Source organism: Lupinus angustifolius, unplaced genomic scaffold, assembly GCF_001865875.1.
Source record: "Lupinus angustifolius cultivar Tanjil unplaced genomic scaffold, LupAngTanjil_v1.0 Scaffold_168_19, whole genome shotgun sequence".
In the NCBI taxonomy this organism is placed as follows: Eukaryota; Viridiplantae; Streptophyta; class Magnoliopsida; order Fabales; family Fabaceae; genus Lupinus; species Lupinus angustifolius.
This window is the reverse complement of record NW_017726280.1, coordinates 13,407-23,708: the sequence shown is the minus strand read 5'-3', so window position 1 is coordinate 23,708 and position 10,302 is coordinate 13,407. Positions and strand designations below refer to the sequence as shown.

The window sequence follows — 10,302 nt, the reverse complement described above, 5'->3', positions numbered from 1 at the left end:
TAAATATGTCTTTACTCGTATTAGTCGTACAAAATATTGTAAATATGATTGAAATAGTTGTATTCATAATTCTCCAATTGAACTTACATTAATCGTGATTGACTGAACTTAACTGAACCAATTATTGGCTGAACTTAACTGAACCAATTATTGGCTTACACATTGTTCCCTCGTCAATAATCTCTGCTACGAACTGTCAATATTATTGTTAATAGACATTTTGATAATTGGCAATTTTTCAAATACAAACTTTCCAATTCCAATCTTTTCTCTCCCTCCCCTTTAAGATATACTATAAGCTCACCTTAGGCTCACTTTTTTATGACTTACAAGTTCACGTGATTTCAATTCCGATGGCTTACTATGCTCAAAACAAGCCTCAACTCTATAAATATTTACAAAGGTTATACATTAACTACTTACAAGATACTCATATCAATACTATCATTTGAACTCACATTCTTATGCTCGTGAAAACTAAAATTATATGGCTTCTCTAACAATAAATAATTGTATTTGAGTTATATGTTTTGTGTCACCAAAAATATACATGATATCATCTTAAATAAAAAGCGGTTTGTTTAAGCTTCTGCCCTTGAAAGTTTAGGATGCTTTGGTATTCCCTAAAAGTTTAAGTATCATGATTGATCCTTAAATGTTGAAATTTTTTGGTCTTTGTCATAAGGAAGGAAAATAATACATCTTCATATTAAATTCTTTTATCCACAAAAAATTGGCATGTCATAAAATGCATAAAGTAATACTTTAATTATTAATAATTGGTTTATAAGTAATATATATCACTTTTTGTAGCTATGAAATTTAATAGGAAAAGGATATTATATTTGAAAAATAAAAAATATCCTCAAAACATAAAGAATGGAAAAGTATTAATAAATGAGAGTTACAAATGTTATATTTGTCATTTCATACCATCAATCTCTTTTCACTCTACTTTCTCTCCACATTTGGTGAGAAATGATTTTATATGGGTCACACATGTTTTTATTATCTCCGCTCTTTCTTTCTTCTCAACCAAATGAAAGAAAAGTTCAATTTCTCCCCAAGTTCACTTCCTTCAACTAAGTGTTGAAATTTTTTAGTTTTTTATCATTATCGTTAGGAAATCTTCATTAACTATTAATGTGACTAGTTGAATGCATACACCAACCTTACCACGTTTCTAAAATGATGTGAGTCGACCCCATGTGGTTGATGATATGGAAACTAGAAAGTGTTAGGCCAAAACTTTGCCCAACTATCAAAATGCATCCATAGCTTTGATCACTAGGTGATGAGAAGTCAAGAACCAATACAAGACCATCCTTAAGAAGAACATAGATTAAAGAAGCTTATAGTAGGCATGAGATGTAATGCACTAATGCTTAATTTATAGTTTATTTTATTCTATTTCAGGTATTTATTTTAAGTATTTTTATTCAATAAGACTGTTGCTCTAGTTACGAGGCCATTAGGGTTTAATTTTAGAGTAAATGTTCATCTTAGTCCTTCATGCTTTTTGAATTTAACAGTTGGTCCCTTAAAAACTAAAAAACTTTAAATGGTCTTAAAAATTTCATGTGAGTCAAATTAGTCTTTTTATTATCAAACTAGTAGTCTATGCTAAAAATAAAATAAACAATTTGACACATATTTGAAATTTTTGAAAACTATTTTAGGTTTTTCAATTTTTGAGGCACGAACTGGAAAAGTCGAAAAGGGACTGAACTGAATATCTATTGTTAATTTTAATTAGTTTTAATGTTTTATCAATATTTTACAATTCTAGTATTTTATTTTAGAGAAAAAGATAACAATGTTAAAGTTTTTTACACTATCACTGCATTATTCACCATTCATTTTCAATCATCATTGGCTCTTATATAAAAGTAATACAAATGAATAATAAATATCATAAATGATGTATTGATTATGTATAAATTTTTACACTGTCAATATATTGATATTATACTCTTTATTTTAATAAGTGTTTGGACTGGACAACACCTAGCCCATTAGGGTATAAGTTACTACAAAAAATAGGGTTTTCAATGGTTGAAAGTGTCTTCTCCAAGTTTTGGATCAAATCAGGATCGATCTTATTTCTTATGGAGAGTTTTCTATTGTTGTAATCACTCATATCTTATCCTTGACTGTGGCACTAACCATTTAATTCCACATTTAGTAGGATTACATCACTAGCTTAGCATTTGGCATTTGTACAATTTTCTAATGTGATATTGAATCAATATGTCACTCCAACTTTTTCTAAAATGAAAAGTAGCCTTAAGAAACAAGGCAATAGAATGAACCATAAGGACCAATGTTATTTTGTTAGCCATATCAACATTTAAAAGAGATTATCTAACCATAAGGACCAAACCAAAACAAAAAACAACATTTAATTGCTAATTATGGGCAATAAACATGTAGGGACGAAAACCAAAACACACTACATTAAGGACCATATGTGGTAAGTTGGTAACTTCCATGTCCTAATTATTATTTTGAATAACCAAGGATTAATATCCTGTTCCAAAAAAAAAATTACGAAGATCAATAATTAACCGTTCAAAAGATAGTTATCAGTTGTGTTTAGCAAACTGGACCGTGGATGGAATGGTAGAACTCATTAGGGGATCTGAATAAAATGCTCTTCCTTAAAACTAAGGAAAAATATGTATGCACCAAAGTGAGAATTTTTTTATACTTTTCCCTACATTATCCATCATTCATTTTCAATCATTGACTTTTAAATAAAAGTAATACAAATAAATGATAGATGATAATCCATATTAATATTTACACCATTAGTACATAAATATAACACTCTAAATATTAACAAAATTCTGATGTGTCAGTCCAATATCCTTTTTGTGAGTTCACAAGAAGCAGATTAACCGATATTAACAATAGAAGAGTAACACCAATAATAGAATTTGGCATATTCTTTCCGGAACAATAAGGTCTAAATTTTAAAGGGACACCACACGGTCAATCATAAAACAAAGGAAACACACATAAGATGAAATGAATGAGATGGAACAGGTAGCATATGGATCTTACAACCATAATCAAATTGATTATGAATATCAACAGTGACATCCAAATCCAAAAGCATGGTTTTCCTTGTTAATAACCTTAAAAACATGACAACCAAAAGTTGCATCATTCACCAATTTAAGCACAATTTAATAGTCATTTTACCAAACGTATAAGAATCACAGAACCTGCCCATAAGCCCATTCAAGACATTTACACTAATTCACAAGCAAATTCACTACAGCATTTACTTCATGATTAACACCAAAGATTGGAAACATTTATATCCTTGGTAAAAGAAACAGCACTATAACGAAACAACAAGGCTACAGAAGGAATAGAGAATTTTGCCTACTACTGTAATGCCATATTGCAGATGTAGAATTGCTTAATCAATAATTTGAACTGTACATCATACATGTATCAAAGGATTTTCTGTCAGTATAGTTTTGATCATTTTTCATCAAATCACACCCTCAATCAAGAAACCAAAAGTGTCGTTTTACTCTAGAAAACAAATTATTTGGTCATACATAATGATTCAATTCATGTACATAGATTTTCCTAGCGACTTGCAAAATGAAACAAAGTTGAAATAATAGCTTGGACATTCTAATATTCGCCTTGAGTGCAAACTTTAAATAAGAACCAAATTGAAGAATGCATGTATAAATGAACAACCATTCCCAAATGTTGTGAGAATCAAACCAAAGGTATCAACAATACAAACAACATTTACGCTATACATCATATGATGACAGAAAATGCATTATAACTCATTCATTCAAGCTCCTCAGTTCAACCAAGAAGGTAAATTTAGAATGAAAAACTCAGTTACAAAAACCTGCTTTCTAAAAGGTTGTGAACAAAAACTTAACAGTGACTCTTGGTTTACGGAATAAAAGGCTACAGACTCATAACAATCTACTCATTATTTTTGTTTGACCCTTAATGCAACCCAATATAACAGGAGCATTTTTATTGAAAATTAAAACTTCAAAAAATTAATATATTAAACAAATCAGTTTCTAATAATTCTATCATTAATAACCAAAAAAATACATCACATAAAAAGATCAATACACTTATGCACCATCTGAAGTATCCTTTTATTAATTTCTAGTACAAATCTCAAGTTATAGCAGATTAAATTAAAATACAGTTAACCAAAAAGACTCAATCCATTGAATGCATGAGTACCAAACCAATACATCAACTAAATAAATCAAATCCCTAACTTACAACAGAGAACCACAATTGATACAGTGGTATATATTTGCACATTCATCACTTCCAACAGTAACAAAATTAACACAAAAGCATTCAAAACAACCCTAATCACTACTGAACCAATTTCTGCAACATATCTAAATCTAATCCTTACACAATCACTTAATCCTACAACTATATAACCAAAACTAAATCCAATAAAAAAAATAGCACAAATGGAAATGTAAATAACTTATCAAAATAGCTTAGAGTCTACATATAATATCCATTCACTAATTTTGACTAGACTTATCCAAAATAAGCTCCTCTTAGCTTATTTCAAGAACGCTTATTGAACATTCGTGAATGAACACATCCAAAATGCAACAGAAATTAACCACATTGTATTCAAAAGTCTAGAGAAATAACAAACTCAATCCAAATATAACAAAACATATAATCTTAAATATCAATAACAAATAAATAAAATCAACGGTAAGATTTCTGGAACCTAGCACGAGCACCACGACCACCAAATTTCTTCGGCTCGCAACGCCTCGGATCAGCGACAAGCAAAGTACGATCATACCTAACAAGAATGTCCTTAATCTCCTTCTTCGATTGTTCATCAACATACTTCTGATAGTACGCAACCAACGCCTTCGCAATGCTCTGCCTTATGGCATAGATCTGTGAAGTGTGTCCTCCACCTTTGACACGAATCCTCATGTCTACGCCAGCGAAACGGTGTCGTCCGAGAAGGAGAATTGGTTCGAAGGCTTTGAAACGAAGGATTTCTGGCTCAACGAGCTCGATTGGGGAACCGTTGATCTTGATGAGGCCACGGCCGCGCTTGCAGTAGGTAACGGCGACGGCGGTTTTCTTGCGACCGAAGCATTGTACTTGCTCCAATGCTGCCTGTGTGGTCGCCATTGATGATGATGATGGTGCTTCGGATACTGAGTTTGTGAGATTTGGTGGTTTATATATGGATAAGGAAATTAGGGTTTTTGATTCTTGACCCATTTACAGTGTGATTGGGCTTTTTTTTAATTCAAATTCTTGGGTATATGAAGCCTACTCGATCCAAATTACGTATTATGTGTGAATTTCTTGCTACATATTATGTGAGTTTAGGTGTATAAAGTATATTAGAATAAGTATGTATTTAGGTAAATTTAGAAGTAAGATGAATATATAAGTTTAATATCTATAATATTATAAATGAATATATAAGTTTAATGTCTATATATCTGTAAAAAAAAATTAAATTATTGATTATCATCGGTCACTGTTATTTAAATGTTAACGATTATGTGATATAGTAGTGTATAAAACTTTAATATGATTAGTCTACAAACTATTTATGTATTTTAATTATGATTTAATATGTATATACAGATAGTGTAAGTATAATTTACATTGTCAGTAAATTATCTATCATTCATATGTTAACTATTATTGATTCTCAAACAAAAATAATATAAATCAATGGTAGATGATATACTGACACAATATAAAAAAGTTTAGACCGACAATGCATTGATTTTAAACTCTTTTAATTATAGGGTAAAATACTTGTACAGTATTGTAAAAACTAAAAAATGGTTGTGTGTCAACGTAAAATACAATTTGAAACTCAAAATAGAGATCATCCTTGCATAATAATATGATGCATAATATGTAAAAAAAATGAAATGGGTATAAAAATGACTCTTATTACCAAAAGGCATGTTGGTTTACGGTCATCAGTAATTTTATACTGGTGACCAAAAGAAAGTTGATTGTTGATAATGTTCTTATTAGTAATTATCACTGAGTTAGACTTGGAAAGTAATCGGGTTTAAAATTAACATTCAGCATCACTTTCTAGCGTTATTTATGAGCCTAATAATAATGGAGTTAGATTTAACTGTGCTTCAAAAGTGATATAGAATATGGTGAATCAATGATGCTTGCTCTAGGAGGTGGTATTGATTATTCACTTTATATGGCATCTCTTATATTTATATATTTTGTAATAATCAATAAGTAAAAATACATAAATAATAAAATAAATTTATGATCATAGTTAATTAGATGTAATTTATTATAAAATAATAATAAAGTATGTTATATTATCTTAAAATAATAATAATTATATATAAAAATTTAATTAAAAACTAAATATATAAATTTGCTGATACATTGAGCGAGTATCATAAAATTAGTTCTCATTCATAAGTTATTATTGCGGGCACCCGTTATACGGATATTGTCATCTCTAGTCTATTTACTATTTAACATAAAAAATTCTGTCACATCATCTATGGCATATGTCAAGCTATCATTGATTTTTTTCCTCCAAAAAGCTTGTCACATCATCTATGACATGTGTCATTCTCTCATTGTATTTTTTCCTCCATGATTTACATTAAGTATCAATAATTTTCCTATGCTAATAATGATAATAATTGGATAAAAAAAAGTACATGTGCTTCAAATATTAAACTTCCTAAAAATAATAATTAAACCTTCTAATAATAACACGATCAAAACATGAATAGTGCATTAGTAAATTGGTAGCAAATCATGCATGAAATCTATTGTAATGCTAATAAATATTTAAATTCAAATTCAAATAATAATGATACATCACATTAAATTGTATTTGAATAATTTTTCAAGTTCATCTCTTTATCTTTCATTCTCCTCTCTCCATCTATTAACTAATATTATTAAACTTACACATCACACATTTTCATCTTCCATCTTCTTTCTTCAATCCTAACAATTTTTTTTCTCCATTTTCTTCATTCAATTATGTATATTGTGTTTTTTTATTGATTCTTATTTATTTTGTAAATCTATTGTTATTTTTTTATGTATATGGTATTTAAAGTGCATTTGTTAATGATTTTATTGTTCATTTGTATATATATTCTGATTTTGTAGATTTGTTCTTATTTTATCGTTGATTTTTTTGTTTACTTTTTTTGCATATATGACACCTATAGCCTATAATTTCATGCATGATGATGAACACGTTAATAATAATAATGTTAATGTGTTCAAAATATTTCAAATATATTAAACTTCCTAATAATAATTAAACTTCCTAATAATGATAATTTTAATGTGTTCAAAATATATTGACTTCTCAAGTTGCTAATAATGATAATATTTTGCATAAAAAAAGTTATCGTGGTTAAAAATTTAAACTTCCTAATAATGATAATTCGTTATTATTATTATACATTACTTTTAATCATCATGCACAATATTTGCTCATCAAACACATTAACTATCAATAATTTAGATTACACATTAATTATTAATAATTTTCTCATAAATGATTTATATTAAACATTATAATTTGGATACGCACCAAGTTACATAATGATAATAATTGCATATGTTAAACTTCCTATTGCATAACAAAAAGTTAATGTAGATTCCTAATAATTCAAAATATATTGACTTCTTAAATAGTAAGTAGATTTTTTTCAGTCACATTAAATCTCTTATTAAAAGCCCTTGAATTTATATGGTTTCTTCATTAAAAAAATGTTCATGTTTCATTATTAAAAAGTTTTTCATTTCCTCTTCATTTTAATTTTTTAACCTTGCTCAAACTTTTCAATTTCAACTTCATATATTTAATATTATTATTTTAAGAATATAATATTTATACAGTGTAAAGATTTATACACATGATATGAATTTCTATATTTTTCCATTATTATAATAAATATTTAAATTCAAATTCAAATAATAATGATACATCACATTAAATTGTATTTGAATAATTTTTCAACTCCATCTCTTTATTTTCCATTTTCCTCTCTCCATCTATTAACTAATCTTATTAAACTCACACATCATACATTTTCATCTTCCATCTTCTTTCTTATTTCTTCTTTCTTTTATCCTAACAATCCTTTTTTTCTCCAGTTTCATTCTATTTTCTTCATTCAATTATGCATCTTCATTATTGCATTTTTCATTGATTCTTATTTCTTTTGTAAATCTATTATTATATATATATATATATATATGGTATTTGAAGTACATTTGTTATTGATTTTATTGTTCATTTTGTAGATATATTCTGATTTTATAGATTTGTTCTTATTTTATCGTTTATTTTTTGTTTATTTTTTTTTTGCATATATGATCTTATTTTCAGAAACATCTATAGCCGATAGTGTATTCTCCTATAAAATTAGGTAAGAATCATGATTTTGAAAATATATATTGTTTAACACTTATTTTGATTGTTTGCTTTTCCTTCAAACAAGGGCATTTTATCTCTATTATTATCTTCACTTATATTCCATTTTTCCATTTCATTCTCCTCTTCAGTTTCATTTCATTTTTCAACTTCATTATCTTGGTGCGCCTTAATTATTGTCTTTCTCTTCCAACAATCCTCCCTCTTAAAGTGTATCTTATTGATTTATTGTTTATTTTGTATATTTGTTCTTATTTTACAAATTTGTTCCTTGAATTGCATTTCTCATTGATTTTTTTGTTTATTTCATTTGTTGTTCTTATTGAAAATGTTATGTTTTGTTTTTTTTCATTAATTTCTTTATTTTGTAGATTCGTTCTTATTGATTTTATTATTTTATAGATATGTTCTTCCTACGATCATTTTTGTTAGCGTCTAATTTACAAGGTCGCACTCTCAAGGACGATCAAACTTTCACTTACAATATTGTATTTGTTTGTTGTTGTTATTAATCTATTTATTTCCTCATCTTATCACGTCCTTATATTATTCTCTCTTCATTTGCAATTTGGTTCTCCTTTGAAGCATCTCCGCAGGTTAGTTTTCTCTCTATATAAATCTCTTATTTTGTTTATATATATTTTTTTATTTAAATGAATTACTATTTTTATTGATTGTTTCTTCATGTTTCAGAAACACCTCAATGATATAAGTTTTTGCCTCAATTGTGATATTTGATTATGTATCATCCAATAATCCAACTGTCAAGAATCTGGAGTTTCTTCATTATTCTAAAAGTGGTATGTGAATGTTCATGTATGGTAAGCTAATCACATTTGTTTACCTTTGATTCCTGGTTATTGTAAAACGCAAAAAAAATTGTTAACTAATTAAAATACAATATGAGTACAATTTCTTTTTGCATGTTACATATTTATTATAAAAAAAGAACCATGGTTTTTGCTAATTTCTATGTCAAATTGCTTCAAAAAAATTGCATTGACTTGAGCCACTGAAAAATACATCAACTTAAGAAGATAAAAATATAACGTAAAGTAATTGATAATGTTGTGTAATAAATAGTTCGTTATTCTCATAAAAAATATTAAGGTTTAAGGTGTCATTGCTTTTGAAAAAAACTGGAAAATGGATCCTATGTTACTCATAATATATAGTCATTCTATTTATCACTCATAATGTATATTAATTAGAAGAAAAGTTGATAATTCTCAAATACTTCATTTCTCACAATTATAAGGAATTTGGAGCATTATTTATGATGATTTAGTTTCTACTTTAAAATTATGTATTAAAGTTGTTATAAAACTTTGAAAAAATATTTTAAATATAGTAAATGAAATATGTAGAAATTACACATTTAAATAGATTTTAAAATGTTCTCAGTTAATATTATTTATTCATTTTATGTGTCATCTGTCACTCCTTGCAAATCATTAAAATATTATGGTGTAAAAATTGTATGGATGAAGACATATAATCATGATAATGATACAATTTCAAAAATATTATAATAAACTATTAGTAATGGTATATAATCGCTAGCACAAAAAATATAATAATATTGATCTATATTAGTTGGAGTTATATTATTTATTTTTTCTTTACAATTCTCATATCTACGTCATTTCCTACCTAATGATATATACATTTATTAATTTTTGACATCCTAATAGATGTCATAGTTCAAAATACTTAACCAAATTTACAAGATCACTAAAAAATGAAGAGTTTTTATAAACAAGGATAATACTTGCATCAACTATTGAAATTATTAATCAAATAAATGAATATGTTTTGAGTTTAATTTCAAGGAAAAA

The 10,302-nt window shown here is 27.2% G+C and overlaps 1 protein-coding gene across 1 annotated transcript; it reads right to left on the bottom strand.

The window, feature by feature from the left end:
• Positions 1-4,598: 4,598 nt before the first annotated feature.
• On the bottom strand, positions 4,599-5,226 carry LOC109340405 (40S ribosomal protein S16). Its single transcript, XM_019578094.1, has one exon. The coding sequence runs from the start codon at positions 5,182-5,184 to the stop codon at positions 4,741-4,743; it is 444 nt and encodes a 147-aa protein (XP_019433639.1). The 5' UTR covers positions 5,185-5,226; the 3' UTR covers positions 4,599-4,740.
• Positions 5,227-10,302: the final 5,076 nt, after the last annotated feature.

Excerpts from the sequence above, each read along its gene's own strand:
- LOC109340405 (XM_019578094.1), bottom strand. The coding sequence starts at position 5,184 with ATGGCGACCACACAGGCAGCATTGGAGCAAGTACAATGCTTCGGTCGC.